We start from the raw sequence: 18,968 nt of genomic DNA, 5'->3' as shown, positions 1-18,968 counted from the left end.
ACTGATTTTTGTAACGTGCTGACATTATCACGTAATTCCATAAACAAAGCCATCCATTCCGGTGTCGACTCCCTAGGGGGTGACATCACCATTACCGGCAATTGCTCCGCCTCCACACCAACATCGTCCTCATACATGTCGACACACACGTACCGACACACAGCAGACACACAGGGAATGCTCTTATCGAAGACAGGACCCCACTAGCCCTTTGGGGAGACAGAGGGAGAGTTTGCCAGCACACACCCAAGCGCTATAAATATATAGGAACAACCCTACAGAAGTGTTGTTTCCTTTATAGCAGCTTAATATATCAATATCGCCAAAAAAGTGCCCCCCCTCTCTGTTTTTTTACCCTGTTTCTGTAGTGCAGTGCAGGGGAGAGTCCTGGGAGCCTTCCTCGCAGCGGAGCTGTGCAGGAAAATGGCGCTGTGTGCTGAGGAGATAGGCCCCGCCCCCTATTTCGGCGGGCTCTTCTCCCGGTGTTTGTGAGACCTGGCAGGGGTTAAATACATCCATATAGCCCCAGGGGCTATATGTGATGTATTTTTAGCCAGAACAAGGTATTATCATTGCTGCCCAGGGCGCCCCCCCCCCCAGCGCCCTGCACCCTCAGTGACCGCTGGTGTGAAGTGTGCTGACAACAATGGCGCACAGCTGCAGTGCTGTGCGCTACCTCATGAAGACTGAAAAGTCTTCTGCCGCCGGTTTCTGGACCTCTTCACTTTTCGGCATCTGCAAGGGGGTCGGCGGCGCGGCTCCGGGACCGGACTCCATGGCTGGGCCTGTGTTCGATCCCTCTGGAGCTAATGGTGTCCAGTAGCCTAAGAAGCCAATCCATCCTGCACGCAGGTGAGTTCACTTCTTCTCCCCTAAGTCCCTCGTTGCAGTGAGCCTGTTGCCAGCAGGACTCACTGAAAATAAAAAACCTAATAACTTTTTCTAAGCAGCTCTTTAGGAGAGCCACCTAGATTGCACCCTGCTCGGACGGGCACAAAAACCTAACTGAGGCTTGGAGGAGGGTCATAGGGGGAGGAGCCAGTGCACACCACCTAGTCCTAAAGCTTTTATTTTTGTGCCCCGTCTCCTGCGGAGCCGCTAATCCCCATGGTCCTGACGGAGTCCCAGCATCCACTAGGACGTCAGAGAAATAAAAATTACAACTAAATGAGCTGCCATTTACTTATCTAGTTAGAGAATATTTACAGATTAAGGCTCCCATAGATTTTGAATGAAAAACTGGTACACCGATTTGACCAAAGTCAGCACTGTTCCTAAAATATACCCGACCCCTCCTTCTAGGTCTAGGTCCAACCCCATCCACACCTTTCCTGTTAATTTGGGATTAACAATTTTTCTATTCTGGCAAACCTAGGAAACACGAGTGCCCTAACCAATACCAAGTTACCTGAAATTGACAAAATTATCTTTAGGAGTTTGACAGCTACTAGGTCCCATATATAAGTGTGCGCTTCCCCATACTGTTGTAACAGCACACATGGCAGGGGATTCAGTAGGAATCACTACTCACTCTGGCAATTTGAGCTCCTTATTACAAGCTAAATGGTTCAGTGGATTGTATGCGGTTTGCTATCTCAGCAGGAGAGAAGGATCTGAGTCTACCGACGGCACAAGTGTCACGATTTGTCAGTAATCAGGTGTTATATCAGCCTGTGTAACAGATCCCTACCTCATGTGGTTCTCACAGATCATTTCAGACATCATCCAGCAAAAAGGTCCAGTCACAGTAAGTACCAGGACAATGGAATCCCAGGGCAGGTACCGCAGCTGATGCACCATTATGGAGCAAAAAGGTTGTTTAAAAGATGGGCAATCTCTTTATCACCACCTATGTACCACTGTGGGGTAACTGGCTATATTAAAGATGGGAAACTTCTGTAGCAATAATAATAGATCCCACTGTTTGATATTCAGCATAGGGACTTCCATTTTCTAATTCCAACTGTTTCAAGATGTGCTACCAGTTCTCACATAGGTACTTCTCTCAGATGTGATGTGGCAAGACAGGACTCCTATATCACATACCATGTCACATCTTTGCACAAGTACAGACCATACCTAATATACAGTCATTTAGAGCCAAACCAGTCTTGATTATTTTCTTTAGACGGTCTATGAATTAAATTTTGGAGGATGCAGTATTAATGTGATTCTGCACTAACACAGTATAAACACAAAGACACATTATTGTGCTGCGCCTGAATTCACATCCTGCTTGTCATCTCACTCTAGATGACTCGGCCTATAGCAAGCTTCTAGGTCAGCAAAAGGGACTACTAAGGGGTAAATGTATAAAGCAGTGATAAGAGTGGAGAAGTGAGCCAGTGGAGAAGTTGCCCAAGGCAACCAATCAGCTGCGCTGTATAATTTTATAGTATGCAAATTATAAATGTTACGTCAATGCTGATTGGTTGCCATGGGCAACTTCTCCACTGGCTCACTTCTCCACTCTTTTCACTGCTTCATACATTTACCTACAAGAATGACGGACGTACCTGATCTTTTCTCATAGTCATCCTGTGATATTTCATATTTCTCCACTCTAGACAGATCCTCAAATTCCCCAATGTTGGCACCGCTCTTATCTATGACCTGCAGACACATAACAGAATTATTTGCTTCATTCATATTTTTAAATGTTGCTAAACAATCTTATATACACTGCAAGGTGCACATATAACATAGCGTATCATTTCCCCACTGAGGAAGTGTTACTGACATGAATTCTGCAGCCATCATCCACAGGGTAGGAGCCCAGCAGAGCATCATCCTGGTCCAGGTTCTGGATAAAGCTGTTTTCTGTACTGTATAACTGCAGGTCCATACACGAGGCTGGAGACCCCACCACCAGCTCCAGTTTACACTGCAATAAGGGGAACATGTCAGAGTCACAAGTGTTTTCCCTTCTTCACTACAACACAAACATTACTATTTTCATTTAAAAATAAAATATATGATTAAAAAAGGTAATTCTTTTAACAGTGAAGTACTAAAAAGTGGCTACTAACACCCGCTTTTAAACAAGGGTGTTCTCTAATGTGTTTTATGTGCCAATATGGGGAAAGACAGGGTCACCTCTCCCATCTCTACTAATCTGAAAGTGGGGACATAGCGCCACACCCCACCGTACAGACATGATTGCAGCATTGTGCAGCTCTAGGGCATGGCAACAATGTCACACTTCACCACGTATAGCGTCATCAAGTCCCTGGAATGTCCACAGGTGACGTGGGCAGAGTCTGGGAGGCTAATCTACAGATATTTTAGATTATACAGAAAGAGGAGTATGCTGTAATGCTAGGTACACACCAACTTATCATTCATACGGAATACATATGAAATCCCTGCGGTCGGGATGCCAGCGGTCAAATGACCGACCGTGGCATCCAGACACTGAAGATCCCGACTTCGGAGGGGGCTAAGTATTTCTTACCCCCCAACCCTTGGGCGGTGGTGGCTATGGCTAACCCCCCGGGGCTGTCGGCTAACGCTTGGGGTGCAGCTAGGGCTAACCAGCCCCCCAAGTGCCTGAGCCTAACCCCCCCCCCACCCGCACCCAGGTCCTAACCATGCACGACGATACTTCCCTTCGAGATGTCGGTGATCCCGATGCAAAATACAGACTCTGTTATCACAGGTGGCCGGACATATATAAACGGGACAAACATTTCGGTTGGACAATTGGCGAGTATGTATGCACAAGATAGTTTGTGCTTACACCTTGTCGATCTTTAGATCAGTCGGCTGATAAATTGGCCGTGTCTACCCAACTTAAGGTAGAAGCATTAAAGCAGCTCATTCAACCATAACAGACGAAGACTCAGGTACTAGATGTACAAAGCCTTCGAGGGAGATAAAGTGGCGACATATAAACGACCAACCAGTCAGCTCCTGTCATTTTTCAAACCCAGCCTGTAACTTGGCAGACAGGAGCGGACTGGCTGGTACTTTACCTCTCTCCACGTTATCACTCTCTGAGGCTTTGCACATATCCCACCCTATTGCACATGAGCGCGCAGTATCCCATGTTGCTGTGCTGTCTGAAAGAGCCAAGGGGAAATATCCCAGGTCGAGCAACATGGTATTTCACGGTGTGAACGTGTTGCCAGGTTGATGCGACCCATTTCCCGTTCACACGGTACGGGCGGGCAGCACTTGAAGAACATCTAATCTCCAATCGCCGCCTCTGCATGCGTCACTGCTGACATCACCAACCCAGCAATATGCCAGGCAGGGGACGCGTGTGTGAAAGGGGCCTCAGCGGGAAGAACCAGTGTATGGCTCCCGAGTGCAACCCGTTATATGTGGTCTGAAAGGGGTATTATTAGTATGCAGCAGTGTCACTGGGTGTGGCAGACATAACAAATTATATCAAGCCCACACAAAAAACTGTGAGGCCAGTCCACATTACTGTGTGCATAATTAAACTTCTCTTCTCACCACCTGCAGCACAAGCACTAACTATATATCTATCTATCTATCTCATTCCACCATTGTATGGGAACATCATGCAGAGCTCCAGGCTCCATGCAGACCCCACCCACACCGCGGTCATGTGCTCCCTCCCAGGCCCTCCATCTCTCCTCCTCCCAACCTTTAGTTCTGCGAGAGTGTGTCCTCGGTCCAGCCTCTTCTCTGCTGTGAAGGTGTTGAGGCTGCTACTGATCCGCACGGTCACCACCGGGGACGAACGGACGGTAACGGAGCTCATGGCTGAGGCGAATGTAGCTCCACACCCCCCAGTATGAGCGAGCAAGAAAGACTTAGCCAATCAGGAGGAGGCAAGGGAGCGCTCAGCCAATAATGAATCCCGCTATGGCGTCTGGGCTTCAGCCAATCATGGTCTGGCTCTTTCCAACCATAAACCTATGTGACCAATCACATGAGAGAGTCGCGTGACAGCTATTGGGAGCGCCCATAAAACGAATCAATGAAAGAAATGCGCTGTATGTTTTAGGGCGGAGCCGTCCCTACTTTCGGAGTCAATACGTGACAGTGCCAACCACAACATGGAGGACAGCTAGGAATGGTACCGTACGCGTTCCACTGACATCCAAAGCATGGAGGCCCGCTGTTAATGCCGGTGCGATGGCGGAAGGGATATTGTGGATCATTAGTATGGGTGTTAATTAGCGGTTTTCCGTACACAGAGGCATTTAGTATCTTAGTGACCCTATACCACGTTACCCAGCTTTGCTGTGGGTCGTATAAAGAAAACATTAATTACTGGTGGGGAGATATTTATCAAACCTATATAGCACAGGTTCTCAAACTCGGTCCTCAGGACCCCACACAGTGCATGTTTTGCAGGGCTCCTCACAGAATCACAAGTGAAATAATTAGCATACCCTCCAACTGTACCTTTTTAATAGGTACAGTACCTTTTTTTATGGTCTGTACCTATTTTTGGCTCTCCAAACTTCCATTGAAAGTATAGGGAAAGGGTAGATGCTAGAATCAAGTGGGCTAAGGGACCTTTTCCGTAAGGGGGAGGAGTTACGACGCAAGGGGGAGGAGCTAGGCCAGCGGGATAGTTCCTCTACTATCCACGCCACCAACTATTACCTTTAGTAATTAGGTGGTGAGTGAAGCGGAGCGAGCCACCGTGCCCGAAGCGTGGCGAGCGAAGCGAGCCCGCGAGGGTACTTTTCGGGTACCCTGTTCGCCCGTAGCTCCTCCCCCTTGTGACGTAGCTCCTCCCCTCGATACGTCACAAGGTCCCTTCAGCCCCTCCGATATAGAACCAACCATAGGGAAAGGGGCGTGGCCACGCCCCCTATACCCGTGGCCACGCCCCCTTTTCTGATTTGTACCGATTTTTGTGTGTAAAATGTTGGAGGCTATGAATTAGCTCCACCTATGGACCTTTTAAAATGTGTCAGTGAGTAATTAATACACCTGTGCACTTACTGGGTTACCTGCAAAACATGCACTGTGTGGGGTCCTGAAGACTGAGTTTGAGAACCTCTGCTGTATAGGACCAGTGGAGAAGTTGCAAACAACCATTTTCTACCTATCATTTATCAAGTACTTTCTATAAAATGTTAGGTAGAACAGATTGGTTGCTATGGGCAACTTCACTATTCTCAAACTGTGGTGGTGGACACATAGGGGCAGATGTATGAAAGTGCGCTGTGGTTCCCGCTGACCACAGCGCACCTTAAGGCAGCATTTTGCGCTGCACCCAAATGTATGAACGGCGTGTTAACGCCGTATGCACTGGCCGCCGCGCGTCCCCGCCACTTACCGCTTCCCCACAGTAGTGAATGGTAGACGAAGAGCAGAGGCAGCTGTCCCTTTTTTCGTCTCCTGACGCCACCAGTCCGGAACGCCTCCTCTGGGCAGGCGGTGTGGCTAAAGCATTCAAGTTTTGTTTTTTTGTCCTTTTAAAAAACTTTATTGGTCTCTGCCACCACGTTTCCCCTTCGGCCACTGACGTCAATCCACACGCCTCCTCACTGCCCAGCACCTCGCAGCGTCTTTACAGCCGAACCACACATGTGCCTCCTCACTCTGCAGGGCTCACTGGGAGCTGATGTGACGGCGCATGCGCGCTACTGCAGCTTGCGGCGAGAAGTCTGGCCGATGTGGGAGGATGTGTATCACGGGACAGGTGACATAGCGCCCTCCCACATCGAAGGGGGCCAGTATAATACATTGTGGCGCAGGGTCCGGCCGTATCACAACGATAATGTGTTGATACGGCCCCAGGCACATAACGTCCGTTAGGATGTTTATCATACATCTGCCCCATAATTACCAGACCAATTCAGTATTGCTCTGTTGTGAGGACTGCTGCTCCTGCGATCCTGAACTCTGCGGTAGATGTATTAACCTGTAGAAGGTTGCAAGGTGATAAATGCACCAGCCAATCAGCTACTAAGTGTTAATTTACATATTGGAGCTGATTGGCTGGTTCGTTTATCACCTTGCACATATCACTGGTTTATCACTTCCTTATGCCTTCTCCAGGTTAATACATCTGCCCCTCTGTTACTTAAGTAGTAGTGTTACTTAATGAACTGTGCCAGCATTCTGCACGTACGCACACCTGTGCGGCGGCAGCGAAGGGATCAACGCCATTCCACAGGAAAGTGCCGAGAATCAACACTACAAGGAGCTGGCGTGGATTTTTGGAAGCAACTCAAAAGGCCGGATTCAAATGTTCTCCCCCTCCCGGCTGCGATCGTGCCTGCCGGCAGTATTCTAATGTTACTGCCAACGGGCGTAACAAGTACATTTCAGCTCGCTACCCCTGATTTCTCTGACGTCCTAGTGGATGCTGGGGACTCCGTAAAGACCATGGGGAATAGACGGGCTCCGCAGGAGACTGGGCACTCTATAGAAAGATTTAGGACTATCTGGTGTGCACTGGCTCCTCCCCCTATGACCCTCCTCCAAGCCTCAGTTAGATTTATGTGCCCGGCTGAGCTGGATGCACACTAGGGGCTCTCCTGAGCTCCTAGAAGAAAGTATAGTTTAGGTTTTTTATTTTCAGTGAGACCTGCTGGCAACAGGCTCACTGCAACGAGGGACTAAGGGGAGAAGAAGCGAACCTACCTAAGTGGTGGTAGCTTGGGCTTCTTAGGCTACTGGACACCATTAGCTCCAGAGGGATCGAACACAGGACCCGACCTCGTCGTCCGTTCCCGGAGCCGCGCCGCCGTCCCCCTTACAGAGCCAGAAACAAGAAGGTGGTCCGGAAAATCGGCGGCTGAAGACTTCTGTCTTCTCCAAGGTAGCACACAGCACTGCAGCTGTGCGCCATTGCTCCTCATGCACACCACACACTGCGGTCACTGATGGGTGCAGGGCGCTGGAGGGGGCGCGCCCTGAGCAGCAATAGTAACACCTTGGCTGGCAAAACTAACACCATATATAGCCCCAGAGGCTATATAGGTGTATATTAACCCCTGCCAGAAACGATAAAATAGCGGGAGAAAGCCCGCCGAAAAAGGGGCGGAGCCAACTCCCTCAGCACACTGGCGCCATTTTTCCCTCACAGCTCCGCTGGAAGGAAGCTCCCTGGCTCTCCCCTGCAGTCCTGCACTACATAAAGGGTAAAAAAGAGAGGGGGGGCACAATTTAGGCGCAGTATATATATATTATAGGCAGCTATAGGGGAAAACACTCTGTATAGTGATATCCCTGTGTTATATAGCGCCCTGGTGTGTGCTGGCATACTCTCCCTCTGTCTCCCCAAAGGGCTTTGTGGGGTCCTGTCCTCTGTAAGAGCATTCCCTGTGTGTCTGCTGTGTGTCGGTACTGCTGTGTCGACATGTATGATGAGGATGATGTGGAGGCGGAGCAAATGCCTGTGAATGTGATGTCACCCCCTGCGGGGTCGACACCAGTGTGGATGGACTTATGGAAGGAATTACGTGACAGTGTCAGCTCCTTACATAAAAGGTTTGACGACATAGGACAGCCGGCTACTCAGCTTGTGCCTGTCCAAGCGTCTCAAATGTCATCAGGGGCTATAAAACGCCCGCTACCTCAGATGACAGATACAGACGTCGACACGGATACCGACTCCAGTGTCGACGATGATGAGACGAGTGTACCCTCCAATAGATCCACCCGTTATATGATTGAGGCTATGAAAAAATGTATTACACATTTCTGATGATACCCCAGGTACCACAAAAAAGGGTATTATGTTTGGTGAGAAAAAACTACCAGTAGTTTTTCCTGCATCTGACGAATTAAATGAGGTGTGTGAGGAAGCGTGGACTTCCCCAGATAAGAAATTGATCATTTCTAAACGGTTAATGGCTGCGTACCCTTTCCCGCCAGAGGATAGGTCACGCTGGGAAACACCCCCTAGGGTAGATAAAGCGCTGACACGCTTATCAAAGAAGGTGGCACTACCGTCTCCGGATACGGCCGCCCTAAAAGAACCTGCTGATAGAAAGCAGGAAAGTACCCTAAAAGCTATATACACACACACTGGCATTATATTGAGACCCGCTATTGCATCAGCTTGGATGTGCAGTGCTGCAGCTGCGTGGTCAGACTCCCTGTCGGAAAACATTGATACCATGGATAGGGACAATATTTTGCTAACGATTGACCATATAAAAGACGCGGTCTTATACATGCGTGATGCACAGAGGGATATTTGCCGGCTGGCATCAAAAATAAGCGCTATGTCCATTGCCGCCAGACGGGGGTTATGGACTAGGCAATGGTCAGGTGATGCCGACTCCAAGCGGCACATGGAAGTTTTACCCTATAAAGCGGTGGAACTTTTTGGGGAAGGTCTTTCAGACCTCGTTTCCACAGCTACTGCTGGGAAATCGACTTTTTTGCCACAGGCTACCCCACAGCAAAAGAAAGCACCGTATTATCAGGTACAGTCCTTTCGGCCCCAGAAAACTAAGCGGGCTAGAGGCTCATCCTTTCTGCCGAGGGGCAGAGGAAGGGGGAAAAAGCTGCAGCACACAGCTAGTTCCCAAGAGCAGAAGTCCTCCCCTGCGTCCGGTAAGTCCACAGCATGACGCTGGGGCTGCTCAGGCGGAATCGGGAACGGTGGGGGCACGTCTCAGGTTTTTCAGCACACAGTGGGCTCTCTCACAAGTGGATCCCTGGGTCCTTCAAGAGGTATCTCAGGGGTACAGGCTGGAATTCGAGACGTCTCCCCCCCCGCCGTTTCCTAAAATCTGCCTTGCCGGCAACTCCCTCTGCCAGGGAGGCAGTGTTGGTGGCTATTCAAAAACTGTATTCACAGAAAGTGATTGTCAAGGTACCCCTCCTTCAGCAAGGAAAGGGTTACTACTCCACAATGTTTGTGGTACCGAAACCGGACGGTTCGGTGAGACCCATCTTAAATTTAAAAGCCTTGAACACTTATATCAAAAGGTTCAAGTTCAAGATGGAATCGCTCAGGGCGGTTATTGCGAGCCTGGAGGAGGGGGATTACATGGTATCCCTGGACATCAAGGATGCGTACCTGCATGTCCCCATTTACCCTCTGCACCAGGAGTACCTCAGATTTGTGGTACAGGACTGTCACTATCAGTTCCAGACGCTGCCGTTTGGGTTATCCACGGCACCGAGGGTCTTTACCAAGGTAATGGCCGAAATGATGATACTCCTTCGCAAGAAGGGAGTTTTAATTATCCCGTACTTGGACGATCTCCTGATAAAGGCGAGGTCCAAAGAACAGTTGATAGTGGGGGTGGCACTTTCTCAGGAAGTGCTACAACAGCACGGCTGGATTCTCAATATTCCAAAGTCACAGCTGGTCCCGACGACACGTCTTCTGTTCCTGGGAATGATTCTGGACACAGACCAGAAAAGAGTCTTTCTTCCACTGGAAAAAGCAGAGGAATTGTCATCTCTGGTCAGAGACATCCTAAAACCAGGAAAAGTGTCGGTACAATGCACACGAGTCCTGGGAAAAATGGTAGCTTCGTACGAAGCAATTCCATTCGGAAGGTTCCACGCAAGGACGTTCCAGTGGGACCTGTTGGACAAATGGTCCGGGTCCCATCTCCAGATGCAACAGCGGATAACCCTATCGGCCAGAACCAGGGTGTCGCTGCTGTGGTGGCTGCAGAGGGCTCATCTACTAGAGGGCTGCAGATTCGGAATACAGGACTGGGTCCTGGTGACCACGGATGCCAGCCTTCGGAGGCTGGGGGGCAGTCACAAAGGGAAGAAATTTCCAAGGACTGTGGTCAAATCAGGAGATTTCTCTCCACATAAATATCCTGGAGCTAAGGGCCATTTACAATGCCCTAAGCCAGGCAAGACCCCTGCTTCAAAACCAGCCGGTACTGATCCAGTCAGACAACATCACGGCGGTCGCCCATGTAAACAGACAGGGCGGCACGAGAAGCAGGATGGCGATGGCAGAAGCAACAAGGATTCTCAGATGGGCAGAGAATCATGTGTTAGCACTGACGGCAGTGTTCATTCCGGGAGTGGACAACTGGGAAGCAGACTTCCTCAGCAGGCACGACCTCCACCCGGGAGAATGGGGACTTCATCCAGAAGTCTTCCAAATGCTGGTCAACCGGTGGGAAAAACCACAGGTAGACATGATGACGTCCCGCCTCAACAAGAAGTTGAAAAGATATTGCGCCCGGTCAAGAGACCCTCAGGCGATAGCGGTGGACGCTCTAGTGACACCATGGGTGTACCAGTCGGTTTATGTGTTTCCTCCTCTACCTCTCATACCCAAGGTACTGAGAATAATAAGAAGGCGAGGAGTGAAAACCATACTCGTGGTTCCGGATTGGCCAAGAAGAGCTTGGTACCCGGAACTTCAAGAGATGCTTACAGAGGACCCTTGGCCTCTGCCGCTCAGACAAGACCTGCTGCAGCAGGGACCCTGTCTGTTCCAAGACTTACCGCGGCTGTGTTTGACGGCATGGCGGTTGAACACCGGATCCTGAAGGAAAAGGGTGTTCCGGAGGAAGTCATCCCTACCCTGATCAAAGCCAGGAAGGATGTCACCGCAAGACATTATCACCGCATTTGGCGAAAATATGTTGCTTGGTGTGAGGCCATGAAGGCCCCGACGGAGGAATTTCACCTGGGTCGATTCCTGCACTTCCTGCAAGCAGGGGTGACGTTGGGCCTCAAATTGGGGTCCATAAAGGTCCAGATTTCGGCTCTGTCGATTTTCTTCCAAAAAAGAACTGGCTTCACTGCCTGAAGTTCAGACTTTTGTCAAAGGAGTACTGCATATTCAGCCTCCTTTTGTGCCCCCAGTGGCACCTTGGGATCTCAATGTGGATTTGGCATTCCTGAAATCACATTGGTTCGAACCACTTAAGACTGTGGATTTAAAATATCTCACGTGGAAAGTGGTCATGCTGTTGGCCCTGGCGTCGGCCAGGCGGGTTTCAGAATTGGCGGCTTTGTCTTGTAAAAGCCCTTATCTGATTTTCCATATGGATAGGGCAGAATTGAGGACTCGTCCTCAGTTTCTCCCAAAGGTGGTCTCAGCTTTTCACTTGAACCAACCTATTGTGGTGCCTGCGGCTACTAGGGACTTGGAGGATTCCAAGTTGCTGGACGTAGTCAGGGCCCTAAAAATTTATATTTCCAGGACGGCTGGAGTCAGAAAGACTGACTCGCTGTTTATCCTGTATGCACCCACCAAGCTGGGTGCTCCTGCTTCTAAGCAGTCTATTGCGCGCTGGATTTGTAGCACTATTCAGCTGGCGCATTCTGCGGTAGGCTTACCGCAGCCTAAATCTGTAAAAGCCCATTCCACACGGAAGGTGGGCTCATCTTGGGCGGCTGCCCGAGGGGTCTCGGCTTTACAACTTTGCCGAGCAGCTACTTGGTCGGGGGCAAACACGTTTGCAAAATTCTACAAATTTGATACCCTGGCTGAGGAGGACCTGGAATTCTCTCATTCGGTGCTGCAGAGTCATCCGCACTCTCCCGCCCGTTTGGGAGCTTTGGTATAATCCCCATGGTCCTTACGGAGTCCCCAGCATCCACTAGGACGTCAGAGAAAATAAGAATTTACTCACCGGTAATTCTATTTCTCGTAGTCCGTAGTGGATGCTGGGCGCCCATCCCAAGTGCGGATTGTCTGCAATACCTGTACATAGTTATTGTTACAAAAATCGGGTTTTGTTGTGAGCCATCTCTTCAGAGGCTCCATTTGTTATCATACTGTTAACCGGGGTTCCTATCACGTGTTATATGGTGTGATTGGTGTGGCTGGTATGAGTCTTTACGGGATTCAAAAATCCTTCCTTATTGTGTCAGCTCTTCCGGGCACAGTTCCTAACTGAGGCTTGGAGGAGGGTCATAGGGGGAGGAGCCAGTGCACACCAGATAGTCCTAAATCTTTCTATAGAGTGCCCAGTCTCCTGCGGAGCCCGTCTATTCCCCATGGTCCTTACGGAGTCCCCAGCATCCACTACGGACTACGAGAAATAGAATTACCGGTGAGTAAATTCTTATTTTTTCACTGTACTGTCTATAGCAAGTTATATAGAGTAGGGATAGAGATCTGAGCTTGAGTAACTCATACCTCTGTACTGTCCCAATTTCAGCAGGTCGTAGCGTCCCACGGGCGGGGGGAGCTTAGTAGGACGCTCTGAAACCGCTGCAGAGCATAGGAGAATGGATGAAGGTTTCATGAGCCCATCATCCACACACACGATGCTGACTCTGAGAGAGCTTGGGTGCTGTATGGCAGGTCCCAGAGCTCTAGGCAAGCCCCCAGCGTGACGAAAAATGGGGTAGTGGCTCGCAGGTTCAGCCTTCCCTATGAGGCCATGCCCCCAATTTAGAATTGTCCCAACCTGGGCACTGCAGAAGTTGGGAGGGAAATCATCCGCAAAGAGGTGATCATTTCCCATCTGCACAGAGAACATCTGGTTGTATTAAATATTATTAGAGGGTGTATCATTGATTATAAGTTTCAAAGTAGGATTTGAGTGCAATGCCTGGATACCTGTTTGTAAACTTTCTACAGCTATCTCTTGTTATCTAAGCCATTTGCTCGACACATTTCACTCGTAGCTCTCCCCTACTCATCGACCATCTTTACCGCTTTTTCTCCTGCTGGTAAAGGCTCATCTCCATCTACGACCACCAGCCCCTAGTAGTAAGATGGTTACTCCCTCGCTACTTACATCTTAGCTGTATTATGTCTTGAGAATGTGTGGTGCTCTGTTACCTGTACTCTATTTTTGTTATTTATTTACTGTAATGCTAAGTTTGTCTCTCTTTACTGTCCTTTGTACGGCACTGCGAAACACGTGTGGCGCCTTGTAAATAAAATGAAATAATAATCACTTTCTTTCCGTATTTGGCATTGACGTGCCTACGGTACAAGTGCGGCTGTCAGTTGGCGCATGTGTCAGTAGCGCCTATGGCGAGGAGTCCAGAGGATTTAGCGAGATCCGCTAATAACATCTTCTTGGGGATTTTCTACGAAATGGTTTTAATAAATATGCTGTTAAGTCCTTCAGAGGTAGAATCAATTTCACAGAAATTCTGTTAAATGTTTGTTTCTGGGGTTTTATTAGGGGGGCTTCTAAAGACCATTTGTGAAACGGATTGTATGTAATTTATAATCTGCTTAGGATCTATTGCTCCAGCTGTATTATACCTGGCCCGTCACCATGGAATGAACACCATTGGATCGTAGTGCATTAGTTTACGGAAGATTAAATTAAGGGGCAAATTCAGTATGAATCACAAGTAGCAATTCGTACGGAATTTTTGCTGAGGGGCCGCGGGCGCATGTGCAGCAGGCCCTACTGCGCATGCGCACGCAATTTCTGCGGGGGGGGGGGGGGGCGCAGAAATTATGATCGCCTCTGCCTGTCAATCAGGCAGAGGCGGGAGGGGTGCGGCAACGCTCCGTTTTCTGGGTGGAGGCGTGCCAGCCCAAACGGTGGGCTGGTACGCGCAAGAACAGGGGCGTGTCGGGGATGCGGCCGCGTGACATCACACGCAGCCGCTGCGACAACAAAAATGGTGCCGGGACTCCTGCGGCCGCAGCTAAGCTGCTCCGGCAGGAGTCATCCTTAATTTTTGCTAACAAGCAGAAATTGCGTGCTGTTCGCAATTTCTGCTTGAAGCAGGGGGGAGGCGCTGGTCAGCATGCTGAGCGGCCTTGCCCAGCGCTGGGCGGCCCCCAGTATGCGTACTAATGGTTAGCAAATTCTGCTGATTAGCAGAATTTGCTAACCTTACTGAATTGGCCCCTAAGACCGACAAACTTTTTGCGTGTAGTTTTACTTGCTTAGTTAGTGGGGAGATGGGTCTGTGACTTGCACAGTTATGGATGTCTTTGCCACAATGTGAGCGATCAGCATAGATTTAGGGAAGGGATCTCCAAAAAGTATAACATTAAACAAGGAGTAGAGATATGGAGCCGGTTTTCTGTATTGTTTTCTTATTATTGGCTGCAACAACCTCAACCAGATCAGAAACAGTCAGTGACTGTAATTTCCTCTATGGAGATTACATCATGGAGCTGTTTACCTGTTACATGTGATAGCCTGGGTGGGCCTGCTGTCTGAAGAAAATTATTAATAATTAAAGTTTTAGGGAAATGTAACCTCCAGCAGTAATTTTAACCCACTCACTTACTCCTCACTCGTTCCTACACTTCCACTGTTAAGTCTGACGAACATTCCAGAACCTTCCTCTCCTGATAAGTAATCTATACAAGAAATGTAAAATTCATTGGAGATACAAAACATTAAATAGCTGCAAAGTAAATTTCTCTGACGTCCTAGTGGCTGCTGGGGACTCCGTAAGGACCATGGGGAATAGACGGCTCCGCAGGAGACTGGGCACATCTAAAGAAAGATTTAGGACTATCTGGTGTGCAGTGGCTCCTCCCCCTATGACCCTCCTCCAAGCCTCAGTTAGATTTCTGTGCCCGGCCGAGCTGGATGCACACTAGGGGCTCTCCTGAGCTCCTAGAAAGAAAGTATAGTTTAGGTTTTTTATTTTACAGTGAGACCTGCTGGCAACAGGCTCACTGCAACGAGGGACTAAGGGGAGAAGAAGCGAACCTACCTAAGTGGTGGTAGCTTGGGCTTCTTAGGCTACTGGACACCATTAGCTCCAGAGGGATCGCACACAGGACCCGACCTCGTCGTCCGGTCCCGGAGCCGCGCCGCCGTCCCCCTTACAGAGCCAGAAGCAAGAAGGTCCGGAAAATCGGCGGCTGAAGACTTCTGTCTTCTCCAAGGTAGCGCACAGCACTGCAGCTGTGCGCCATTGCTCCTCATGCACACCACACACTGCGGTCACTGATGGGTGCAGGGCGCTGGGGGGGGGGGCGCCCTGAGCAGCAATATTTACTCCTTGGCTGGCAAAACTGACACCATATATAGCCCCAGAGGCTATATAGGTGTAAAAATACCCCTGCCAGAATTACTAAAAAAGCGGGAGAAAGGCCGCCGAGAAAGGGGCGGAGCCATCTCCCTAAGCACACTGGCGCCATTTTCCCTCACAGCTCCGCTGGAAGGATCGCTCCCTGGCTCTCCCCTGCAGTCCTGCACTACAGAAAGGGTAAAAAAGAGAGGGGGGGCACAAAATTTAGGCACAGTATATTATTAGAAGGCAGCTATAAGGGAATACACTCTTTATAGGTGATATCCCTGTGGTATATAGCGCTCTGGTGTGTGCTGGCATACTCTCCCTCTGTCTCCCCAAAGGGCTTTGTGGGGTCCTGTCCTCTGTCAGAGCATTCCCTGTGTGTGTGCTGTGTGTCGGTACTGCTGTGTCGACATGTATGATGAGGAAAATGATGTGGAGGCGGAGCAAATGCCTGTGAATGTGATGTCACCCCCTGCGGGGTCGACACCTGTGTGGATGGACTTATGGAAGGAATTACGTGACAGTGTCAACTCCTTACATAAAAGGTTTGACGACATAGGACAGCCGGCTACTCAGCTTGTGCCTGTTCCAGCGTCTCAAATGTCATCAGGGGCTTTGAAACGCCCGCTACCTCAGATGACAGACACAGATGTTGACACGGATACCGACTCCAGTGTCGACGACGATGAGACTAGTGTACCTTCCAATAGGTCCACCCATTACATGATTGAGGCAATGAAAAATGCATTACACATTTCTGATAATACCCCAGGTACCACAAAAAAGGGTATTTTGTTTGGTGAGAAAAAACTACCAGTAGTTTTTCCTGCATCTGAGGAATGAAATGACAATTCTAAATACTTTTGTCGTATAAACAACCCTTTATGAAGTCTAAGAACACTGTACGCTGTTTGCTTAAGAAGCACCGTTAGGGTACGCTATTTGCGTAACGATCGCTCCGCCGTAGGCGAGACGCTCAAGCGTCACGTTCGCTCACGGCCCAGTGATCACAGGACACGTTATTGGTTATGACTAGAGTAATGATTCGCTATGGCGTAGCATACGCTCGAGACCACGAGGAGGTCACCAGCGGCGCAGACGCTCACAACGCTATACCTTAATGTTTAAACCTTATACCAATGAAATACACAGAATACCTTAATGTGAGTACAGGGTGTAAGTGCAACCTTGTGTAACCTGACTAACTACAAGGCTGCTTGAGCGTCACCGACGCTCAAGTGAACACTTAATACTATAGAAAATACACAGATACTGGTTTAGGTTCCAAAGCCTATTAACTGTATTATATCTAATATATTTGAAAAAGGGGATAACAGTACAAATGATACACTACAATATAACAGAGACTTCCTAACCACAGAACTAAACAATAAATACAAAAAGACAATACTACACTGACCTAAATGCAATACAATACAATACTATCTAATACAATACAATACTAGCCTAGTCTAGGGGAGATATGAGAGAACAGAACAGAGAGAGAGAGAGAGAGAGATGAGAGAAATTGGCTCACAGAAAGACAATGATTACGGAGAGAAACTTACGCACAAAGGGTATGATCGCCTGCGCCTCGATATCCAGCTCCCGGCTATCAGCAGATAACCGTTGATGAGAGAGTGAGAGCTGGATGTGGTCGGCCTGCCTATTTATGCCCCACACACAATGCAATCTCCTGGTCCTACAATCCCATTGTCCATTGGCCAAAGGAATTCGGCCCTGCATCATAACAAAAGGTCATAGGGTGATTCATACAGGTGGGCTGTGACGATTTCCAACAGCTCAGGTGGGTGGGAAACTGGGTTTCCCGCCGCATACCTGAGTATGTGTAAATAATAGAAATGGACATAAACTTCTTATGTCCATAACTATTCGCACGAGCGATTAATACGCTCCAAACCAACACCGGAATATTACTAATTAAATACTCTTCCGATGGGTACCAAACACTGCTGTATGATTCCTGTTAGACCCTTCGTACGATGCAAAGAGGGATTCCTCAGCTCAGGGACATTCTATATTAACCAAACTTTCAGAATCTATCAAGGGGACCATGATCTACAAACTACATTAATTGTGAACATTTGTAACGAATGAGTCGCACGCTACGACTACATAAACTCTACCGTAAATACGCATACCGCGCCTGCGAGTGCACGCTATTGCGGGTATGCGCCTTCACGGGAGAGCGTACGCATGCGCAGCGCGGACCAGTGTGCGGTGCAAATATGGCAACGTGCATAGAGACATTTTTCTGACTTTGACAGTCCACCCTTTGGCAGTCAATAATAACTGCCACCTTCTAAAATATTTAAGGAGAAAAATGTAAGTCAGGGGTTAATTGATTTCCATGGTTGGGTAGGGGAGAAGAGTGGAGTAGGTGTGAAGAGGGTATGACCTAGTGAGAAAGCAGAAGCATGTGTGTATGAGTCCATGTTTGGAGGGTCATGTATCATCGTGCCGTACGTGTGGTAAATCAAGCTTCGAGGTATTGCGAAGTATACATTTGAATTCCTTCTTATCCTGTGGTACAGGTCTGTGGATGGGCTGTCAAACTCTACCGAGCTCATTTCGGCTGTGGTTGTAACAAAATGGGGATGCACATTTTAGTTGATGATACATGAATGGGGGAGGTATGTGGTTGCTGCTATCTGTGCCTGTATTCCCTATCGTCTATGTGTGTCGTTACCTGGGGGTTGTAGAGATGAAGATAAAGAACACTTACGAAAAATGCAATGATATTCTATGTCAGGGAAATGTACATCTGTTGTTGAAGTTGTGTTCGGTATCTGTTGAGAGTCGTCTTCTTTGCGCTGTATTGCTCCTTGGGCATGAGCAAATAGCTTTGTCTGAGCCATCAGATTTACAAAAAATGTTGGGCTAGCGTGAGTTTAAAAGTACTAGGGAAACTGGGGATCCATGGCAAAGTTCATCAAGTGTCCATATTTAAAGTTGTCAAATCTTCTTCTTTGGTGCTTGTCTGTTGTCTGTATAGCGTCTCGTCAACTTCCTCGTCCAAGGGGGTCTTTGTATCTTGGAGAAAAGCAGAAAAACAGGTGAAAGAAACGGACCGTATAATCGCATTTTCATCACATTCTGGTTTCTAT

General features: G+C 48.7%; 1 protein-coding gene across 2 annotated transcripts in view; it reads right to left on the bottom strand.

The window, feature by feature from the left end:
• LOC134949164 (tubulin-folding cofactor B-like) overlaps window positions 1-18,968 on the bottom strand; it is a 165,517-nt gene that overhangs the window by 26,107 nt on the left and 120,442 nt on the right. The window contains exons 1-3 of one of the 2 annotated variants that reach the window (XM_063937584.1): window positions 4,616-4,810; window positions 2,741-2,884; window positions 2,517-2,613 (exon numbers count right to left, since the gene is read on the bottom strand). In XM_063937584.1, coding sequence (XP_063793654.1) covers window positions 2,517-2,613; window positions 2,741-2,884; window positions 4,616-4,732 — 358 coding nt within the window. In that variant the 5' untranslated portion in view covers window positions 4,733-4,810. Of the gene's footprint in view, window positions 1-2,516; window positions 2,614-2,740; window positions 2,885-4,615; window positions 4,811-18,968 lie in introns of those variants that run through there. The other variant, XM_063937585.1, reaches the window with a different exon arrangement.

The sequence above is a fragment of the Pseudophryne corroboree genome, chromosome 8 (assembly GCF_028390025.1).
Source record: "Pseudophryne corroboree isolate aPseCor3 chromosome 8, aPseCor3.hap2, whole genome shotgun sequence".
NCBI classification, from domain to species: domain Eukaryota; kingdom Metazoa; phylum Chordata; class Amphibia; order Anura; family Myobatrachidae; genus Pseudophryne; species Pseudophryne corroboree.
This window is presented reverse-complemented; position numbering and strand designations above follow the sequence as displayed.